Genomic DNA, 23,729 nt, shown 5'->3' with positions numbered 1-23,729 from the left:
ATCAAATTGTATTTGTCACATGCGCCTTGAAATGCTTACTTACAAGCCCTTATCCAACAATGCAGTTCAAGAAATAGAGTTGATAAAATATTTACTAAATAAACTAAAGTAAAACAAAATCTAAATCAATCAAAAAGTAACAAACATTTACATAACAATAACGAGGCTATATTCAGGGGGTATAACGGTACTGAGTCAATGTGCGGGGGTACAGGATAGTCAAGGTAACTTGTAATGTGACTATGCATAGATAATAAACAGTGAGTAGCAGCAGTGTAAAAACAAAGGAGGGGGGAGGGGTTCAATGTAAATAGTCTGGATGGCCATTTTATTAATTGTTCAGCAGTCTTATGGCTTGGGGGTAGAAGCTGGAGTCTATTGGACCTAGCCTTGGTCGCTCCGGTACCGCTTGCTGTGCGTTAGCAGAGAGAACAGTCTATGACTTGGGTGACAGGAGTCTTTGACAATTGTTTGGGCCTTCCTCTGACACCGCCTAGTATATAAGTCCTGGATGTCAGGAAGCTTGACCCCAGTGAATTACATAATCCTGTTTGTTTTTTGGATATAAGTGCTTCCTTTATTACTGATAAATAAACGAAATACTTGTGTAAATGAGGGATACAAAGTATATTGAAAGCAGGTGTGGTTCCAAAGTTAATTAAGCAATTAAAACATCCCATCATGTATAGAAATGCCCAGTTGCCCATTATTTTTGCCTACCATAGCTAGAAGAGATCTCAGTGACTTTGAAAGAGGGGTCTCAAAGGAGCATAGTGGGTTTAAAGGATGTGTGTGTGTGTGTGTGTGTGTGTGTGTGTGTGTGTGTGTGTGTGTGTGTGTGTGTGTGTGTGTGTGTGTGTGTGTGTGTGTGTGTGTGTGTGTGTGTGTGTGTGTGTGTGTCTCAGTCACCAGATCTCAACCCAATTAAACACATGGGACATTTTGGAGCAGCACCTGAGACAGCGGTTTCCACCATTATCAACAAAACACCAAATTATGGAATTTATCGTGGAAGAACGGTGTCGCATCCCTCAAATAGAGTTCCAGTTGTAGAATCTATGCCAAGACACATTGAAACGGTTCTGGCGGCTTGTGGTGACCCAATGCCATATTAAGACACTTGATGTTGGTGTTTCCTTTTGTTTGGCAGTTGCCTGTATATTTAAATAACTTATTGTCATTTCTCAGTACTACCATAGAGACCCATTCTGGACATATGTCGAAAACACCAAACAACCGCTCCATCTGACTAATATTGCAATGGTATACCTCTCTGAAGAATTTTTAAATTACCTTTATGACAAGTCACTTTAATATGGTACAATATCAAAACATCAATATCACTGAAATATACGTCCAAAACCTGTAACCTGTAACCTAAAAACCCTAACCCCTTCCTCAAGCCCCATTGACCTTGGTGCCCTCGTACAGGAAGGCGTCCCAAATTCTGAGCAGGACGTCACTGGTCAGCCTCTCCACAAACGCAGCTAGGAACCAGTCGGAGGTGACCAGGGACACGTCCACTCCGTGACAGTGGAAATGGGCTGTTAGTCTCGGCATCTTCTCTGCCATGAAGTCCTTGAGCACGCGCTGCTCCACCTGGGATTAAGACACAAGATGGGTAAAACAAACCTTTCTGTCCCACCACAGTCTAAACCCAGTCCACACTTCCTATTAGTGGGTAAACAACCAACACAGGGTTCTACACTAACTTTTTACACTGGTGGCACCAGAACATTATTTGCTCACACCAATTTTTGCTATATATTTTTGTCGTCCTGCATTCCATACAGAACCAGGCTAATAATGACAAGCCATCTTTTAAATGAGCATGCCCTTGTGTTCTTACATTGATTTGGATAGATTTACTGTAACAGCAAAGAAAATAGTTAAAATAAAGTGCAAAATGTATTTTTTGCACAATTCAAAATGCCATGTTCTTTTCTGCAAAATCCTTCACAGGGCAGAATAAAAAAATTTAAAAAACGATACCATGACAATATATATATATATATATATATATATATATATATATAATGCGGAGGACTGATTTTCATTTTCTCTCTCTCAAAATCTCACTTTTTAAAATAGGAAACAACAAAATTGGATGTTCTAAGTCCACCACAATGCTTAAACCACATATGGAGACCATTTTTTAGGTCTGGGAAAAATCTGAGAATATATTTTTTTTTGTGTGCATTTACCCTTTAATTCAGGTGAGAACCAGCCAGACAGTTTGGTTTTCTGTGTTTCTGTAGCCCACTTGTGATGGAGTTTTCAAAACAAAATGGCACTGGATTGGTGCAAATAATCATGATTCTGGTACTTTGCTATTTCCTTTTAATTGCCTTTCCATCTACCCAGTGGTAGTGGTAGAAGAATAATTCATTTTGAATGGCATTATGCATTGACATTCACATTATTTTTTACATTCTAAAATATGTCAGAATAATGTGGGCATTAACTGACTAAATAGACAGCATGCTCCCGACACAAACACACTAATGAAGTCTGTCCATGTGGTAGCTACTCAGTCTCGACATTTGAGATGCTGAAGAGTTAAGCCGGGTGTACATTACACGACTACTTATTCCAAGATGACGTAGCAGTAGGACGTCTGTTTGTCTTGTCCTGTCCCGTCTCATGTATATATATTTTTTATATTTCCGTCTACGGACTGAACCTTCTCTCCTGCAACCCGCCTCATCCAATGTGGTACGGATCTGCTATCTTTTACACTTTAGAACCGGAGCCCCATCAGAAGCTAGCCAGCTAACTAGCTATTTGCCAGTTAGCCACTGCTAGCGGTCATCACCATTAACTCGGACATCAGCCAGCCTTAGCCCGGTCAATTCCTGCCAGTCTGCACAGCGTGATATCAACCCAGAGCATATCGGACTGCTTTTTCTTTACCACATCTCCGGATTCCTACCGCAAGCTCTGAACCTTTACACCGGATCATCACAGCTAGCTAGCTGCTATCCGAGTGGCTACTCCTGGCTAACGTCTCTGTCCTGAAGAAAGCACCAGTTAGCCTGGAGCTAGCCTCGAGCTAGGCCCATCTCCCGGCTAGCTGAATAGGTCCATCAGCCAATTCTTGGGGTACAATACCTATTTTGCCAATTGGCCTGGACCCTTTTACTGCCGACACGGAGCCCCGCCGATCCATCATGACTGGTGTGCCGACATAACCGTCCGAGGGGGTTTCAACAGGCTCTCCCGTTGTAACGTCCCCCAAAGGCCCATCTGCTAGCCTGCTAGCTGTCTGAATCGCCGTGTCTCCAGCTCGCCTAGCTACTCACTGGACACTACGATCACTCGACTACACATGCCTCTCCCTAATGTCAATATGCCTTGTCTATTGCTGTTTTGGTTAGTGATTATTGTCTTATTTCACTGTGGAGCCTCCAGCCCTACTCAATATGCCTTAGCTAGCCCTTTTGTTCCACCGCCCACACATGTGGTTACCTCACCTGGCTTAAATGGTGCCTCTAGAGACAAAACCTCTCTCATCGTCACTCAATGCCTAGGTTTACCTCCACTCTATTCACATCCTACCATACCCTTGTCTGTACATTATGCCTTGAATCTATTCTTCCGCACCCAGAAATCTGCTCCTTTTACTCTCTGCTCCGAACTTACTAGACAACCAGTTCTTATAGCCTTTAGCCGTACCCTTATCCTACTCCTCCTCTGTTCCTCTGGTGATGTAGTGGTTAACCCTGGCCCTGCAGTGCCTAGCTCCACTCCCATTCCCCAGGCACTCTAATTTGTTGACTTCTGTAACCGTAAAAGCCTTGGTTTCATGTGTGTTAACATTAGAAGCCTCCTCCCTAAGTTTGTTTTATTCACTGCTTTAGCACACTCCATCAACCTGGATGTCCTAGCCGTGTCTGAATCCTGGCTTAGGAAGGCCAACAAAAATCCTGAAATTTCCATCCCTAACTATAATATTTTCCAACAAGATAGAACTGCCAAAGGGGGCGGAGTTGCAATCTACTGCAGAGATAGCCTGCAGAGTTCTTTCATACTATCCAGGTCTGTCCCCAAACAATTCAAGGTTCTACTTTTAAAAATCCACCTTTCCAGAAACAAGTCTCTCACCATTGCTACTTGCTATAGAGTCCCTTCAGCCCCCAGCTGTGCCCTGGACACCAAATGTGAATTGATTACCGCCATCTATCTTCAGAGTTCATACTGTTAGGTGACCTAAACTGGGACATGCTTAACACCCCAGCCGTCCTACAATCTAAGCTAGATGCCCTCAATCTCACACAAATTATCAGGGAACCTGCCAGGTACAACCCTAAATCCATAACCATGTGCATCGTTTTAGATATCATCCTGACCAACTTGCCCTCTAAATACACCTCTACTGTTTACAACCAGGATCTCAGCGATCATTGCCTAATTTTCTGTGTGCAAAATAGGGCCGCAATCAAACGACCACCCCTCATCACTGTCAAACGCTCCCTAAAACACTTCAGCGAGCAGGCTTTTCTAATCGACCTGGCCCGGGTATCCTGGCAGGATATTGACCTCATCCCGTCAGTAGAGGATGCCTGGTTGCTCTTTCAAAGTGCTTTCCTCACCATCATCTTACATCTAGATGTTCCGCTAGCGGAACACCGCTCCAATATCCAATGATAGGGCGTGGCGCGAATTACAAACACCTCAGAAATCCCAAAACTTCAATTTTTCAAACATATGACTATTTTACATCATTTTAAAGACAAGACTCTCCTTTATCTAACCACATTGTCCGATTTCAAAAAGGCTTTATAACGAAAGCAAAACATTAGATTATGTCAGGAGAGTACCCAGTCAGAAATAATCACACACCCATTTTTCAAGCTAACATATAATGTCACAAAAACCAAAACCACAGCTAAATGCAGCACTAACCTTTGATGATCTTCATCAGATGACACTCCTAGGACATTATGTTGTACAATACATGCATGTTTTGTTCAATCAAGTTCATATTTATATAAAAAAACAGCTTTTTACATACATGTGACGTTCAGAACTAGCATACCCACCGAAACTTCCGATGAATTTACTAAATTACTCACGATAAACGTTCACAAAAAACATAACAATTATTTTAAGAATTATAGATACAGAACTCCTTTATGCAATCGCGGTGTCAGATTTTAAAATAACTTTTCGGTGAAAGCACATTTTGCAATATTCTGAGTAGATAGCCCGGCCATCAATGGCTAGCTATTTTGACACCCACCAAGTTTGGCACTCACCAAACTCAGATTTACTATAAGAAAAATTGGATTACCTTTGCTGTTCTTCGTATATCGAAGCATGTCATACGCTGTTTAAAATAAATTTGTATGCGATTTTTCTCGTAAAATAGCGATAATATTCCGACCGGGAGACGTCGTTTTTGTTCAAAGACTGAAAATGTAAAATGGACTCTTCACGTGCATGCGCGCGCCCGTTTCATTGTTCTCAAATCGACCACTATCCAAATGCGCTACTGTTTTTCAGCCAGGGACTGCAGAGTCATCATTCCCCGTTCTGGCGCCTTCTGAGAGCCTATGGGAGCCTTAGAAAATGTCACGTTACAGCAGAGATCCTCTATTTTCCATAAAGAGGCTATAGAAGGCCAAGAAATGGTCAGAGAGGGCACTTCCTGTATGCAATCTTCTCAGGTTTTGGCCTGCCATATGAGTTCTGTTACACTCACAGACACCATTCAAACAGTTTTAGAAACTGTAGGGTGTTTTCTATCCAAATCAAACAATTATATGCATATTCTAGTTTCTGGGCAGGAGTAATAACCAGATTAAATCGGGTACGTTTTTTATCTGGCTGTGAAAATACTGCCCCCTATCCTAAACAGGTTAAATAAGTGTGCCCATTACAAAAATGTAGAACTAAAAACAGATATAGCCCTTGGTTCACCCCAGACTTGACTGCCCTTGACCAGCACAAAAACATCCTGTGGCGTTCTGCATTAACATCGAAAAGCCCCCACGATATGCACATTTTCAGGGAAGTCAGGAACCAATATACTCAGTCAGTTAGGAAAGCTAAGCTTTTTCAAAATAGAAATTTTTATCCTGTAGCACTAATTGCAAAAAGTTTTGGGACACTGTAAAGTCCATGGAAAATAAGAGCACCTCCTCCCAGCTGCCCACTGCCCTGAGGATAGGAAACATTGTCACCACCGATAAATCTACGATAATCGATCATTTCAATAAGCATTTTTCTATGGCTGGCCATGCTTTCCACCTGGCTACCCCTACCCCGGCCAACATCTCAGCACCCCCTGCAGAAACTTGCCAAAGCCCCCCTCCCCCCCCCGCTTCTCCTTCACCCAAATCCAGACAGCTGATGTTCTGAAAGAGCTGGATCCCTACAAAATCAGCTGGGCTTGACAATCTGAACCCTCTCTTTCTAAAATGATCAGCTAAAATTGTTGCAACCCATATTACTAGCCTATTCAACCTCTCTTTCGTATCATCTGAGATCCCCAAAGTTTGGAAAGCTGCCGCGGTCATCCCCCTTTTCAAAGGGGAGACACTCTAGACCTAAACTATTATAGACCTATATCCATCCTGCCCTGCCTTTCTAAAATATTCAAAAGTCAAGTTAACAAACAGATCACCAACCATTTCGAACCCCACCGTACCTTCTCCAATATGCAATCTGGTTTCCGAGCTGGTCATGGGTGCACCTCAGCCACGCTCAAGGTTCTAAACTATATCATAACCGCCATCGATAAAAGACAGTACTGTGCAGCCGTCTTCATTGACCTGGTCAAGGCTTTCGACTCTGTCAATCACTGCATTCTTATCGGCAGACTCAATAGCCTTGGCTTCTCAAATGACTGCCTGGTTCACCAACTACTTCTCAGATAGAGTTCAGTGTGTCAAATCGGAGGGCCTGTTGTCCGGACCTCTGGCAGTTTCTATGGGGGTGCCACAGGGTTCAATTCTCGGGCCAAGTCTTTTCTCTATATATATCAATGATGTCTCTCTTGCTGCTGGTGATTCTCTGATCCACCTTTTTGCAGATGACAAAATTCTGTATACATCTGGCCCTTCTTTGGACACTGTGCTAACAAACCTCCAAACGAGCTTCAATGCCATACAACACTCCTTCCGAGGCCTCCAACTGCTCTTAAATGCAGGTAAAACTAAATGCATGCTCTTCAACCGATTGCTGCTTGCACTCTCCCGCCCGACTAGCATCACTACTCTGGACGGTTCTGACTTAGAGTACGTGGACAGCTACAAATACCTAGGTGTCTGGTTAGACTGTAAACTCTCCTTCCAGACTCACATTAAGCATCTCCAATCCAAAATGAAATCTAGAATCGGCTTCCTATTTCGCAACAAAGCCTCCTTCCCTCATGCTGCCAAACATACCCTCGTAAAACTGACTATCCTACCGATCCTTGACTTCGGCGATGTAATTTACAAAATAGCTTCCAACGTTCTACTCAGCAAACTGGATGTAGTCTATCACAGAGCCATCTGTTTTGTCACCAAAGCCCCATATATTACCCACCAATGGGACCCGTATGCTCTCGTCGGCTGACCCTCACTACATATTCGTTGCCAAACCCACTGGCTCCAGGTCATCTATAAGTCTATGCTAGGCAAAGCCCCGTCTTATCTCAGCTCACTGGTCACATAGCAACACACACCCATAGCACGCGCTCCAGCAGGTATATTTCACTGGTCACCCCCTAAGCCAACACTTTCTTTGGCCGCCTTTCCTTCCAGTTCTCAGCTGCCAATGACTGGAACGAATTGTAAAAACAGAACTCATATGGCAGGCCAAAACCTGAGAAGATTCCATACAGGAAGTGCCCTGTATGACAATTTGTTGTCCTTCTGTTGCATCTCTATTGACATTACAGCATCTGTGCTGTAATGTGACACTTTCTAAGGCTTCCATTGGCTCTCTAAAGCCACCAGAAAGTGGAATGGGGTGTCTGCTGTCTCTGGGCAAAGTACAGCAGCAGAGTTTGTAAGTGGGGACAGTGAGACTGAGATGAGCGTTCACGAGACTTCTCAATTTTTTTCTTTCAGCCTTTGAATGAATACAACGTTGCCTGGTTGGAATATTATCGCTATTTTACGAGAAAAATAGCATAAAATTGATTTTAAACAGCGTTTGACATGCCTCTAAGTAGGGTAATGGAATATTTTGAATTTCTTTGTCACGAAATGCGCTCGCGCGTTACCCTTCGGAACGCACGAACAAAACGGAGGTATTTGGATATAACTATGGATTATTTGGAACCAAAACAACATTTGTTGTTGAAGTAGAAGTCTTGGGAGTGCATTCTGATGAAGAACAGCAAAGGTAATCCAATTTTTCTAATAGTAATTCTGAGTTTAGGTGACCCCGAAGTTGGCGGATGTCAAAATAGCTAGCTTGTGATGGCCGAGCTATGCACTCAGAATATTGGAAAATGTGCTTTCGCCGAAAAGCTATTTTAAAATCGGACATAGCGATTGCATAAAGGAGTTCTGTATCTATAATTCTTAAAATAATTGTTATGTATTTTGTGAACGTTCATCATGAGTAATTTAGTAAATTCACCGGAAGTTTTCGGTGGGTATGCTAGTTCTGAACATCACATGCTAATGTAAAAAGCTGGTTTTTGATATAAATATGAACTTGATTGAACAAAACATGCATGTATTGTATAACATAATGTCCTAGGATTGTCATCTGATGAAGATCATCAAAGGTTAGTGCTGCATTTAGCTGTCTTCTGGGTTTTTGTGACATTATATGCTAGCTTGAAAAATGGGTGTCTGATTATTTCTGGCTGGGTACTCTGCTGACATAATCTAATGTTTTGCTTTCGTTGTAAAGCCTTTTTGAAATCGGACAGTGTGGTTAGATTAACGAGAGTCTTGTCTTTAAAATGGTGTAAAATAGTAATATGTTTGAGAAATTGAAGTAATAGCATTTCTAAGGTATTTGAATAACGCGCCACGGATTTCCACTGGCTGTTACGTAGGTGGGACGAAATCGTCCCACTGGCCCTAGAGAGGTTAATGGATATCCACCCACATTTTTTTTATCAGAAGTAATTGCAACTTCAGCAAAACATACATTAAAAACTACCAAAGGAATCGTTTCACATACCTGAGATGCTGTTAGAGTCTTGCCATAGAAGTCCTTAGGCATGATGGTCTCGACAATGGCCACCAGACACCAGAAAGAATCTTCCTCGCTTTGCAACACTAGCAAGGCCATTGCAGCCAATCTGATCAAAAAAATAAGACAGATAAAGCAATGACAAGACTAATACAGTTGCTGTGTCCGAATACACATTCTAGCATACGACATACTTAAACTGCATGTTATGTACTCATCGTTGCATACTATTTAGCACGTACTGTTTAGTAAAAAGTATGCAGTATGCCAAGGCCGCAACGCACTAACGGCTCCTGACTGGCTGAGTTGGTGGGGTGGGGCCGAGTGCGGGTGGCTTTTCCAAATTCAACAGACATGCATTACACTAACCAGCCTGATAATAGCTCATTTCCAATTCTAATGATTTCTCTATCCTCGGAATAGAATAGGAATGTAGTTATAGGCCTACTCAGGTTGGTTATAAACAGACTACCAGACTACCACATTCGAGCTATAGCCTACCGTAGCCTACTATCTATCCTATTTAAAAAGCAGTGAAGATTGAAACAGATCATTTGGTTCCATTTTAACATACAGTATTTATTAGTGAAACAAAAGTGCTGTAACATAAATACATTAAATTAAATAGCCTAGTACACACACCAAAACTTATCAAAATGTTCAAATCAAAAGGGTATTGCGCAGCAAAACATGGACAGCATCGCAAATTCAGAACCACTGTACAGCAACATAATAAACAAAGCACTGATCATTGGGAACAAGATCAGAATGACTGCTAAGGCTTGATCCATAAACTAAATAATTCAATAGGTAGCTTACAAAACTAGAACAATCCATATGTTCAAATCAAAAGGCATGGCTAACATGACATCAACAATGCAGCCACATCCCGAGTCCCGGTGCCGACACACTCACAAATCGAAAGATGTTCAGTATTTTGTTTAAAAGCTCTGATGAAGGCCAAGACAACAAGAAACACTTTTCAATGAGAAAACAGAAATCCACTTTGGGTAAAAATACTTCTGATTTCAAAGATGTAGCTTACAATAAAATACTTGTGATCATTTTAAGGAGGACAGAAACTACTTAGCTAACATTTGAACACCACCGCAGAAGCTTCGCTTCCCAATGAAGTAAACTAGTTTTGTTGTTTGTTTCCTTGAAAAGAACTAGGGCCTATCACTTGCCGCCCATCTATTCCAATGCATTGTGGAAAAGTGTGCTTCAAATTCAACTAAATAAAGAGCCATTCTCGATTTTCAAAAATTCACATACTATAAAACATTATATTTTCGCATACTGAGAATGCATCATGCGCAATTTTCATTGTTTCTAGGTATTGGTTGATTTCGGTGTGAAATTAGCCGAAATTAGTATGACATCTGGGCATTTAAACTATACTTGATTTTCTAAATGTTGCATACCCAAAAGGCCTACTATTTAGGATGGAAGTATGGGTATTCGGACACAGTCAATGCCTCCTCAAAGTGATTACAAACCCAAAATTGTACCCCATACATTAAGTTTCCATCCACAGTTTTTATGGGAGTAAAGTCATGCCAAATATTTTTTTTTTAAATCACGGTACAATTTTCTGAATACAGACATCATTTGTTTGTTTGACATGGTAGGATCTTTTTGGAACTGGAAGTGCCTTTATGCGTAAATATTGATATGATAACCATCATATCAAAGTTAACTTGGAGTCACGTGAGGATACTTCAGTATGATGAACTTCACAGGGTGGTGAAAGTGCATGGTGATGATTCTGATAAATATTGAGGGTCTTATTCTGCTGACATGATGATCAATGCTTGACTGCCGTTTGACAAAAATATTCTCGCTCTTATCCATAATCTCATCATGTAGACTAGCCTACCCGCACTGTGTCTGCAAGCTGTTGGCTAGACTGCACATGCCAAGACCAGAGTAGGCACATTTGCTATTCAACGCAACAGTTTGTGACAAAACTATGTGATGGAAAATGTGATGGAAACACATTGAACGTCACCACCCATTGAGTTATATCCGCAACAAGTCCATTTGATCGAAACACACAACTGATGGGAAAATGCGCATATTTTCTTTAAGCAGATTTTTATAATACAGTGGATTTGGAAAGCATTCAGACCCCTTGACTTTCTCCACATTTTGTTACGTTACAGCCTTATTCTAAAGTGAATTAAATCGTTTCCCCCCCCCATCAATGTACACACAATACCCCATAATGACAAAGCAAAAACTGGTTTATATACATTTTTGCTAATTTATTACAAATGAAAAACTGAAATATCACATTTACATAAGTATTCAGACCCTTTACTCAGTACTTTGTTGAAGCTCCTTTGGCAGTGATTACAGCCTCGAGTCTTCTTGGGTATGACGCTACAAGCTTTGCACACCTGATTTGGGGAGTTTCTCACATTCTTCTCTGCAGATCATCTCAAGTTCTGTCAGGTTGAATGGGGAGCGTCGCTAAACAGCTATTTTCAGGTCTCTCCAGAGATGTTCAATCGGGTTCAAACCCGGGCTCTGGCTGGGCCACTCAAGGACATTCAGAAACTTGTCCCGAAGCCACTCTTACTTTGTTTTGGCTGTGTGCTTAGGGTTGTTGTCCTGTTGGAAGATGAACCTTCGCCCCAGTCCGAGGTCCTGAGCACTCTGGAGCTGGTTTTCATCAAGGATATCTCTGTACTTTGCTCTGTTCATATTTCCCTGGATCCGGAGTAGTTTCCCAGTCCCTGCCACTGAAAAACATCCCCACAGCATGATGCCACCACCATGCTTCACCGTAGGGATGGTGCCAGGTTTCCTCCAAACATGACGCTTGGCATTCAGGCCAAAGAGTTCAATCTTGGTTTCATCAGACCAGATAATCTTGTTTTTCATGGTCTGATATCTTTAGGTGCCTTTTGGCAAACTCCAAGCGGGCTGTCATGTGCCTTTTACTGAGGTGTGGCTTCAGTGTGGCCACTCTACTATAAAGGCCTGATTTGTGGAGTGCTGCAGAGATGGTTGTCCTTCTGGAAGGTTCTCCCATCTCCACAGAGGAATGCTGGAGCTCTGTTAGAGTGATCATCGGGTTCTTGGTCCTTCCCTGACCAAGGCCCTTCTCCCCCGATTGCTCAGTTTGACCAGGCAGACGGCTCCAGAAAAGAGACTTGGTGGTTCCAAACTTCTTCCATTTAAGAATGATGGAGGCCACTGTGTTCTTGGAGACCTCCAATGCTGCAGAAATGTTTTGGTACCCTTCCCCAGATCTGTGCCTTGACACAATCCTGTCTTGGAGCTCTACGGACAATTCCTTTGTCCTCATGTCAACTGTGGGACCTTATATAGACAGGTGTGTGCCTTTCCAAATCATGACCAATCAATTGAATTTACCACAGGTGGACTCCAATCAAGTTGTAGAAACATCTCAAGGATGATCAATGGAAACAGGATATACCTGACCTCATAGCAAAGGGTCTGAATACTTATGTAAATAAGGTATCTGTTTTTTAACATTTCTAAAAACCTGTTTTGGCTTTGTCATTATCGGGTATTGTGTGTAGATTGCTGAAAAAAAAATGTTTTAATATATTTTAGAATAAGGCTTTAACTTTAAGTCAAGTGGTCTGAATACTTTCCAAAGGCACTGTGAATCTATAATGAACGCAACATGTAAAGTGTTGGTCCCATGTTTCATGAGCTGAAATGAAAGATTCCAGAAATGTTCCTTATACACAAAAATGTATTTCTCTAAAATGTTGTGCAGACATTTGTTTACATCCCTGTTAGTGAGCATTTCTCCTTTACCAAGGTAATCTATCCACCTGACAGGTGTGGCATATCAAGAAGATGATTAAACAGCATGACCATTACACAGGTGCACCTTGTGCTGGGGACAATAAAAGGCCACTAAAATGTGCAGTTTTGTCACACAACATAATCTCACAGATGTCTCAAGTTTTGAGGGAGAGTGCAATTGGCATGTTGACTGCAGGAGTGTCCACCAATGCTATTGACAGAGAATTGAATGTTAATTTCTCTACCATAAGCCATCTTCAACGAATTTTAGAGAATTTGGCACCCCCCTTTCCACATCGACGGGACAGTAGTGGAGAAGGTGGAAAGTTTTAAGTTCCTTGGCGTGTACATCACGGACAAACTGAAATGGTCCACCCCCACAGACAGCGTGGTGAAGAAGGCGCAACAGCGCCTCTTCAACCTCAGGAGGCTGAAGAAATGTGTCTTGTCACCAAAAACACTCACAAACTTTTACAGATGCACAATCGAGAGCATCCTGTCGGGCTGTATCACTGCCTGGTATGGCAACTGTTCCGCCCACAACCGTAAGGCTCTCCAGAGGGTGGTGAGGTCTGCACAACGCATCACCTGGGGCAAACTACCTGCCCTCCAGGACACCTACACCACCCGATGTCACAGGAAGGCCAAAAAGATCATCAAGGACAACAACCACCTGAGCCACTGCCTGTTCACCCCGCTATCATCCAGAAGGCGAGGTCAGTACAGGTGCATCAAAGCTGGGACCGAGAGACTGAAAAAGAGCTTCTATCTCAAGGCCATCAGACTGTTAAACAACCATCACTAACATTGAGTGGCTGCTGCCAACATACTGACTCAAATCTCTAGCCAGTTTAATAATAAAAAAATGGATGTAATATATGTATCACTAAACACTTTAAACAATGCGACTTTATATAATGTTTACATACCCTACATTACTCATCTCATATGTATATACTGTACTCTATACCATTTACTGCATCTTGCCTATGCCGTTCGGCCATCGCTCATCCATGTATTTATATGTACATATTCTTATTCATTACTTTACACTTGTGTGTAAAAGGTAGTTGTTGTGAAACTGTTAGATTACTTGTTAGATATTACTGCATGGTCGGACCTAGAAGCACAAGCATTTCGCTACACTCGCATTAACATCTGTTAACCATGTGTATGTGACCAAAAAAAATGTGATTTCATTTGATACATCCAACCGGCCTCAACTGGAGACCATGTGTATGGCGTTGTGTGGGCAAGCAGTTTGCTGATGTCAACGTTGTGAACAGAGTGCCCTATGGTGGCGGTGGGATTATGGTATGGGCAGGCTTAAGCTACGGACAACAAACACAATTGCATTTTATCAATGGCAATTTGAATGCACAAAAGTACTGTGACGAGATCCTGAGGCCCATTCTTAGGCCCATTTTTTTAAAGTCTTCTGTGACCAACAGATGCATATCTGTCTTCCCAGTTATGTGAAATCCATAGATTAAGCCTAATGAATTTATTTCAATTGACAGATTTCCTCATATGGAACTCAGTAAAATCTTTGAGATTGCTGCATGTAGCGTTTATATTTTTGTTTAGTATAGTTACTGACACAGTACTGAAGTGTACAATTGTTTTACAAATATTACAAACCAAATAAATGTTTTACTCCACTAAGTTAGTTAAACAATGGAAGGTTTCTATATTTTTTCTGTATTACAGAAGATATCAACAAATAAAATAGGTATTTTTTTTAAAGTCTGTGAATGTACCTGTTGAGGCCCTGGCAGTAGCCGACAGACGGGTTATGACAAGAAAAGGCCAGGAGGATACGGTGTAGCTGCCGGACGGCATGCTTTGCGGGGAAGGAGAAGTGGCGGTTCCCCCTCAGAGTGGTCTCCAGGTCCAACCAGATCTGCCGCGAGACCCGGTGGGCCGACGCAACCTGGCTCCTAAGGCATATCTGTTGGTACCAGTGGGGGTGGCGCTCTCTCAGGAAGTGGGTGCGGCTCCACACTATCCAGCGCCACACACCGCGCCTGTAGTGGTGCGGCACGCCCTTTCTCAGAAGCCCCTTCAGCTTCTGAGAGGCCACCGCCTTGTCTGATCGTCTGCCATCAAAGTGCTGTGCCCAGCGGCCCCAAAGACGCTCGCTGTCCCCCTCCTCTTCCCCGTCCTTCTTTTGTTGTGGGTGATCGTGGGAACGAATCCCTAATGCTTGCAGTTTGGCCAGCAGCTTCATATCATCCCTTTGGATGTCAGTGGAGATTCTGAACCCATACTCATCATATTCCCTACACAACACACAAATGACGACAGCTCATTAACTCTGCTAGGAAGTTCTTTGTCTTTCTCATGATTAGCATCACTTACTGTAACTTTACCAACAAGTACTCACAAGAAATAATAGGAATCATAAGTGTGATTACAATGAACACCCTTAGTGAGGTTGACTTACCTGAAAATGTTTCAATTAATGCTACACACACACACACACACACACACACACACACACACACACACACACACCTGACAGGGTTCAGTTCCAGAATGTCCCTCCCGCCCTCCCGAAGAGTGTCGGAGATCAGGGTCTTTATGGCTTCCCTGTGTCTCTCCAAACCTCTGCTTTCCTGTAGCTTGAAGAGGACTGTCAAAGACCTGCTCTCCATCCGGAACACCTTGGCCTCCAGATGGGCACACTGACACATACACATACACAAAGCACAAGAGCGAGAAGGAATGTAACAATTTACAAGGTACACTGCTACTCATCTGGAATTAAGCATACTACAAATTCATACAGTACTTAATGTCTCAAAAAAAGCCATGCTTTTGGGGATTTTTTGGAGACAATGCTTTTACCATTATTTCCAGCATGATCCACTAGGTTTGCTGCATGTAAAAAATCCTAGGATTCAATCAATCAATGTCTGGTTGTGCGTGTGTGTTTGGTGGGGGGTGGGGGGGGGGGGGGGGGGTAGAATCACTGATCTACACATAGTATTCAATGCCAAATACGCTTAGTGCGATTATGATTAGCAGACCTACACCGAAGATAAATGAAGTTCACTCAGGCTGTTTACCATTGGAAAAAAATGCCAGTTCCGCTTCAAATTATGTAGACAACGCCACACACATTTACATAGAAAAATCCTAAACGTTTCTTGTCTGTCACGAATGTTGAATAAAATAAAATGTAAACTTTGCCGGTTGTCCGTGGTGTTGGTAGAAACTTGAGACAAAATATCCCCAGGAAATTATTATTAAACCAACTTCAAAACGCAGGTCTATGTGAGTGGCAATCAATATGTGCTTTGCTCATTACTGAAGGTACATGTTAGTATACATGCGAACCATGCATACTAACCAAAGTCTTGCAGGTGTTTACATAGTTTTGCGCATGTGTCAGGTGAAATGTTAACTTCAGTACGGTGATGTAAAAAGTTGGGTAAACAATTACTTTCCTGTGGAATTTTTTTCTCAAATGACGAGCAGCTGAAGGACCAACACCATTGACAATTGGCAGAGTAAGTATTTAGAAATTCACCGTCTGGTCCCCAGGCAAAGTTCCAGTCTACTTAACTGGGTTTGTCTCCCATAGACACCAGTGCAATAGGGTTTTCCACTAGTTACCACAGCCGCAAAGTCAAAATTGGCAATATTGTATATATTCATGAAAACAAAAATGTTTAGTCATAATTTAAGGTTAAGGCATAAGGTTAGCAGTGTGGTTAGGGTTAGGTATATAATCCGATTTTAAGAAGAGAAATTGTAGAAATAGGCAGGGTTTATGACTTTGTGGCTGTGGTAACTAGTGACGACAATGCAATAGCAGCTGGGTCTGGTCTAATCGCTTCCTCTTCCGTCTCTGCCTACACCTCCCCTGGCTTAAAGACGCTGCAGGGTCAAGCTGATGTCTGCATTGGCTGTGCAGCATTTACTGTGATACAGTCTTTGCAGAAGTCAGGACATTCATACCTCTTGCGCTTCACGGAGCAGCACAGTGCTTCTGAGCAGAGCCGTTAAAAAGGAAGAGTGTGTGTTTATACAGGACCTACCGTCAATCAATCATGTCAATGCGGAGCTAATCAAAGCCCTCCGCATTGTTACAAAATTTGGGAGGCACACAGCAATGTTGTACCGAGCTCAATTTAGCCTCTGCATGCCTCCAGAGGTTCCGCAATTGCATCACACTCTCAATACGGAGCCTCGGACCACAATTCCGGATCAAGTATAAATTCGCTTTTAGGTGATCCCCCACCAAAGACACACACAACCAGACATTGATTAATTGATTCATTGGAAATGGCTTGCATCAAATAAAGAACATTTCTTTGGATTTTCTACCTGCAGCAAACCTAGTGAATCATGCTGGAAATACCAGTAAAAGCAAAGTGCCTCAATAAAAGCCACAAAATAATACTACACAATCTACAATGCAACATCAAAGTCAGGTCTTGTAAATGTCATGCAGCAGCAGGTACCTTTATCATCAAGCACTTCTCTTGTTCTGTACTCTGCCTCCATACTTTGGTTAGCTTGTAGATCTCTGCATTCAAGTAAGTATTCTGAGTCTTGTAGGCCTCAATGTTGTCCTTGGGGAGGGGAGAGAGCATTTTAACTTAATGCCTTCAGTACATTTATAAAGTGTATTTCAAGTTTACAGAGGTTGCTCCTGAATTATTGTTTGATATACTGTTATTGTTGTAGGAACTATTTCACAACTGAAAAAACAGCAGAGACTCCCCTCCATCTTCCAGAATGTGAGTTAGTGAGTGTGTGTGTGTGCTTGCAATAGTTCTTTGATGCTGCATAAACGTTGCAACGGCAGGTTTGATTGAATACGGGCTTCATTCTACTAAGTGATGTCCATCTTGATCCTCCCGATACTGGTCATTTAAGTGGAAGCCTTCAACTAAAGTGACTTACAGCCCCATGCTCTAGCTCGCTAGTCCACTAAGCCATTGAAACCTTCCCCACCTTAAGATTCCTAATCTCCTGTCTCAGCTGCTCCTGCGTTTCAAGGACAGTCCAACCGCGGACGAGGCTTCGCTGGGGGTCGGCCAAACTCTCAGCCACTTGTTGGGACAGATGGAGGACCAACTCTCTCTCAGCCTGGTTCCTCTCAGCCAGTAGCCGGAGGTGATCCTGAGATTCAGCCACACAGTCGTGCCGCAGCAGTGGCGCAACCTGCAGGCCATACGAATGATCTGTGTTGCACTCGCCTTGATTCCATGGTTGTGAGTTGGAACTCTTCCATTCACACTCCGACCTCAGGGACTCTACTGCAGGAGTCAATTTCTCCTGCTGGGCCAACTCCAGGGCCTTCTGCAACAGGGATACTAGATCCTAAAAAGTAAGTGACATCAGAGATTACAGGGACAGGCTTAGACGTGACACCCAGCAGGTGGTCGCTATAGTACAATGTGTCCACAGTTGTCTAATTAACATGATCTTGTGTAAAATGTTTGACATGGACCTCAGAGAAATATAGGGCTATATAGACACTTTCGATTTATAGCTGAGTTTAGCTTTTTTTACTGATACAGAAATATTACAGGACTGAGTCGTTATGTTATTCCAGACCTCACCTTCTGGGCCTTGACCTGGCCTGTCAGACTGAGCACTTCCTGTTGAAGATGGGCGGTGTCTGCAGGCTCTTCCTGCTGTGGACTAGAGGTCTTGTCTGCGGGGGTAGAAGAGGAGCCCTCACTGCTTAGGGAGCTCTGGCGTTTCTTTGGTGCCTCTATCTCCTGGACCCACTGTGTTGCTGGCCCAGAGGGCTCAATATTTGTTTTTGGAGCTGTGCAAAGAGAAAAAAATGGTTTTCAATTACTTTAAAAAGTCACTGTTAATTACAAAGGTGGCATTGGTGGTTATATAATAGTGACAATCTTTCCCACAGGCACCAACCACTCAGCATTCACAGGTCTAAAAGGACTGGGTTGATGGCAGCAAGACAGCCATTACTCAGTCTTGCGCTCAATGAAGCCTCTGTCATATTGCTTTCAACTATCCAGCCCTTTCATATCCGTGAACATCCAAAAAGGTGGATCAGGTGTTCTAGGAGAGACCTACGGGATTTGTCCTGGTCAAAATATGGAGGGGCCTGGATGTTTTTGAGTGGCAGGAATGGGTCCCAGAGTTCCTCCCAGCTGAGGCTGTGGCTGAGCTCCTGGGAGGAGCGGCTCCGGAGTAAGTTTTCCTTACTAAAACCACAGATAGACATAAACATACAGTAAATAAGCACACACTAACTCTGTTTATGTAAAACATTTAAACTATACATTTATTTACAAAGACTCAAATGACAGTAAAGCAAGCTAATATTTTGGTTTATGATAGGGTAAAACAGTTGTACTTTGCTCATTAGGTATTTCTAAGTTATATTCTTCAAGAATCAATGAGTAGATATCATTACTTTTATGTAGTTCTGTCCATGAGCTGTTCTAGTCTATTAATGTTCTGTATTATGCCATGTTTTATGTTTTGTGTGGATCCCTGCTGCATTAGCAACAGCTAATGGGGATCTTAATAAAATACAACATTCTGATATTTCCTCCCAATCTAAAAAGCTATGTCAAATTTCTAGAGTGAACCAAGACCAATTCTGTTTAATGTGTGTGTGTGTTTGCAGATGTATGAAAAGGGTTCATATTTGTGTATACTGACGGAATTCCTGTCGGAGTGTGTCTGAGGAGGACGTCACTCAGCGTGGTGTATCGTCGTAGTGCATGGTGACTGGTGACCATTCCCAGCTTTACAGAAATGTTCCCATGATGCCACCTCTTCAACTGGAGCTGCTTCAGCCAGTATATCATAGACTCGCAATTCACAGCCTGAAATTCAAGACAGGTTTTGAGAATGACCTGAAGTAGGACCTCAGGGCAACATTTTACTTTCAAATAAATAACTTTTCTAAGCACATTTGGAGTGAGAAAAAAACACAAATAACCACAAAACTGTATACCACAGGATGTCTGCCTAATACAGCATTAAAGGTTTAATGGAGTTGAGGTCCTTTGATTCTCTTTATTGTTTCAGAGCATGCTTCTTTGCAGTGTCTGTATAGAATCTATTGAAAAATGTATACTTTAAAGAGGTTGGGGGAATGATGCCTATGTAAGGTGCAAATTTAACTCCTTTGTCCTGCTGTGGGTGATTTGCATTAAACTTGGTCAGGACATTGAATTATGCATTTCATAGAAAGGTGGTAGGAAGGTTGTGGGTGTGTCCACTTTCTTCTTGTCATTGGTTGTACATACGTAGACAGCTGTGACCTTAGACATCTTCGAGGCACTTCCCTCTTTCCCACAGATGAAACACTACTCGTCTAAGATTTCAGCACCAACAGCCATAACCACAACCCTACTTACTGTACACTGTACTCCGCCAGACCTACTTCATGGGACTGCTGAGCTGCACTTCATCAGACTTTGCACACTCCTTATTTATTTCTATGTATGTCTATATGTCACTATATATTGAAATGTGCAAAAGCCTGTTGTGTTGTTATTTCTTTGTAATCAACATTAAACCGTTCACAAAAATGTCTGCTTTTAGTTTTAATGCACCGTATTGCTGGAAATACACACAATACCCCATAATGTCAAAGTGGAATTATGTTGTTAGAAATGTTTACAAACTAATTCAAAATGTAAAAAATGTGCTTAACAAATGTGCTTAACAAGTCACATAAAAAGATGCATGGATTCACTCTGTGTACAATAATAGTGTTTAACATTTTTTTTTATGACTACCTCATCTCTGTACCACATAGAATTATCTGTAAGGTCCCTCAGTCGAGCAGTGGATTTCAAACACAGATTCAACCACAAAGACCAGGGATGTTTTCTAATGCCTCGCAAAGAAGGCCATGGGTAAAACAAAAAAAACTCAGACATTGAATATCCCTTTGAGCATGATGAAGTTATGCATTACACTTTGGATAGTGTATCAACATACCCAGTAGTGCATCAATACACACAAAGATACAGGCACCCTTCCAAACTCAGTTGCCGTAGAGGAAGAAAACGCTCAGGGATATCACCATGAGGCCAATGGTAACTTTAAAACAGTTACAGAGTTTAATGGCTGTGATAGGAGAAAACTGAGGATGGATCAACAACATTGTAGTAATACACAATACCAACCTAAATGGCAAAGTGAAAAGAAGGAAGCCTGTACAGAATACAAATATTCTAAAACATGCATCCTGTTTGCAATAAGGCACTAAAGTAAAACCACAAAAACATTTATTTTTTATTTTTATACGAGTACATGTTCATTAAGGCCAGATTGCTCTTCATGTCACAACGTCCACAGAAGGTGGCGCCTCTCCCCGGTCGGGCGGTGCTCGGCAGTCGTCGTCGCCGGCCTACTAGCTGCCACCGATCTATGTTTCAGTGTCTGTTAGTTATGTCTGTTTTAGGTTGCACCTGTTTCTTGTTTGTCATTAGTGGTGGGGTATTTAGTTTGTCTGTGTTTAGTTAGGATTCTTGCGGGATTGTGTTATGTTACGTGTGGTAGGGGTAGAATTTATGTACGTAGTTTATTTTTGCTACGTGTTGTATAGGCCTTAGGGTTGCCGGGCTGCGCCCCGTCTGACTTTGAGAGTGGAGCTGTTCTCATCGTTTATCTTTTGTGCACCCTGCCTTGTATTTGGATTTTGCCCCTTGGCAGTATTAAATATGTTTTTGTTCAACGGACCTCAGTCTCCTGCGCCTGACTCATCCCTCCTGTTATTTATCTGCCCGTGACACTTCAAAATGTTCATAAATGACCAGCAGGGTCAAATATAATCACAGTGGTTGTAGAGGGTGCAACAGGTCAGTACCTAAGGTGTAAATGTCAGTTGGCTTTTCATAGCAGAGCATTCAGGTTGAGTGTCACGTCCTGACCAGTAAAGGGCCTATTTGTTATTGTAGTTTGGTCAGGACGTGGCAGAGGGTATTTGTTGTACATGTTTTTGGTTATGTGTTTATATAGAGGGTTATTTTGTGTAGATTGTTTCTGGGTTTAGTGGTGTATCCATGTAGAAAGGGTATTTGATTTAAGTGGATCCGGGTTTATGAGATATGTATTTATGTAAGATGGGGTGTTTGATTTAGGTATTCCGGGTTGTTGGGTATGTTCTTGTTTTGTATTTCTAGGGGGCTGGTCTAGTGTTGTATTTCTGTGTTGGCCTGGTGTGGCTCTCAATCAAGAACAGCTGTACATCGTTGTTGCTGATTGAGTGTCATACTTAGGTCGCCTGTTTTCACCTGTTAGTTTGTGGGAGATTGTGCTTGTTTAGCTGTGTGCCTGACAAGACTGTCCAGTTCGTTTGTGTTTTTGTATACATTTGTGTTTCCCTTCTTCACCTAATAAAAAGAAGATGAGTATATATTTTCCCGCTGCGTCTTGGTCTTTACCCTACGACACCCTTGACATCGAGACAGCAGATTCGGTAGAGTGAGAGAGAGATGATTACAAAAACTTGGGCAGCCAGGCCCTTCTAAAGAGGTTAATTCTATCTGTACGATTTATTGGAAGATTATTCCATTTAATTAGATCTGCTTTCATATTGTTGAGTAATGGAATAAAGTTATATTTATATATTTGTTTGTTGTAACTTATTAAGCATCCTAAGTATTTCATATTTTTTGTGGTCCACTTAAAGGATTGCTGTAGATCATGAGTAAGTTATTTTTAATTTTCCTATTGTCATATATGAATACTTTCTGAAAGCACATGTTGCGCTTGGGCAAGTTTACCTTGAGGGTGAAGGTGCGCTCAGGTGTTTGAATGTAGAAGGTCCCCTGGTCTGCCTGCGGTAGGTCTCCCAGTATGGCGTTGGACAGGTCAATCCATCCCAGTGGATTCATATCCTGGGCACACTTGTAGTAGACCAGCTGACACTTCTTCTCCTCGTATATGAACCAGAGGGACCTCCAGACCTTCAGTGGCCCGCTCAGCTTGTCCAGATACCCGCATAATGTGGCGGCAGCAGATACCACTGGGCTCTGCTTTCTGGGCTCAGTGGGAAAACTGTCCCCGTCTTTGTTTCGAAAGGCAATGTCATTCATTCCATCTCTGCCTGCTTTCTCCAACGCAAATCAAATCAAATGATATTTGTCACATGAGCGGAATACAACAGGTGTAGACCTTACCGTGAAATAAATGCTTACTTACAAAGCCCTTAAGAAAAGTAAGAGTTAAGACAATATTTACTAAATAAACCAAAGTAATACATTTTAAAAAGTAACACAATAAAATAACGGCACAATGGCACCGATGTCCAATCAATGTTCAAGTTTCATAGATTTGTTCAAGTTTAAGCTGCCCCTATGCACAAAAGGTGCCTAGATCTGAAGGAAACTTTTCAATAGTAACTTCAATTAAACACAAAAATACATAAGGGAATGTACAAATTTGTTACAATTTATACATTACTACTCACTTGATCAAAGAAGACAAATGAACACTTCCACAGTTAATAAACATACAGTATCATACTTGACAAAGGTTACCAAAACCTTTTTTAAACTGCTAGTGGAGTCCAACTGAAGTCTTCGTGTATAGAAACTCTTCCTAGTCAAGTCTCTTGTAAGAAGCTACAGGGTGTGAGGTTATTTTTAAAAGGTTGCATCCAGAGTTTTAGGTTACGAAACTGTAGTGCACATGTACAAATCTAAACGTTGCTACTATATATACACACCATTCCATCACTGCCATATACCTACTACCAATATGTTGTTACTGTGAAAAGTACATTTCTAGTAGGGTTAATTAAATAAAGTAAAATACTTTCTCAATTATTTTTGGCA

The 23,729-nt window shown here is 41.9% G+C and overlaps 1 protein-coding gene across 3 annotated transcripts in view; it reads right to left on the bottom strand.

The window, feature by feature from the left end:
- LOC106602801 (TBC1 domain family member 2A) overlaps nt 1-23,503 on the bottom strand; it is a 47,738-nt gene extending 24,235 nt beyond the window's left edge. For 2 of the 3 annotated variants that reach the window (XR_006769590.1, XM_045716798.1), the window contains exons 1-11: nt 23,363-23,503; nt 22,677-23,002; nt 19,594-19,760; nt 19,000-19,130; nt 18,513-18,724; nt 17,902-18,270; nt 17,406-17,516; nt 15,451-15,620; nt 14,694-15,215; nt 9,133-9,253; nt 1,414-1,599 (exon numbers count right to left, since the gene is read on the bottom strand). Coding sequence is in view for 2 of the 3 variants with exons in the window: in XM_045716798.1 (XP_045572754.1) it covers nt 1,414-1,599; nt 9,133-9,253; nt 14,694-15,215; nt 15,451-15,620; nt 17,406-17,516; nt 17,902-18,270; nt 18,513-18,724; nt 19,000-19,130; nt 19,594-19,760; nt 22,677-22,988 (2,301 nt within the window). In the remaining variant the exon portion in view is untranslated. The remainder of the gene's footprint in view (nt 1-1,413; nt 1,600-9,132; nt 9,254-14,693; nt 15,216-15,450; nt 15,621-17,405; nt 17,517-17,901; nt 18,271-18,512; nt 18,725-18,999; nt 19,131-19,593; nt 19,761-22,676; nt 23,003-23,362) is intronic. The other variant, XM_045716799.1, reaches the window with a different exon arrangement.
- Between the last annotated feature and the right edge of the window lie 226 nt (nt 23,504-23,729).

Source organism: Salmo salar, chromosome ssa04, assembly GCF_905237065.1.
Source record: "Salmo salar chromosome ssa04, Ssal_v3.1, whole genome shotgun sequence".
Lineage (NCBI taxonomy): Eukaryota > Metazoa > Chordata > Actinopteri > Salmoniformes > Salmonidae > Salmo > Salmo salar.
The sequence above is the reverse complement of the archived record's forward strand: the minus strand, read 5'-3'. Positions and strand labels throughout refer to the sequence as shown.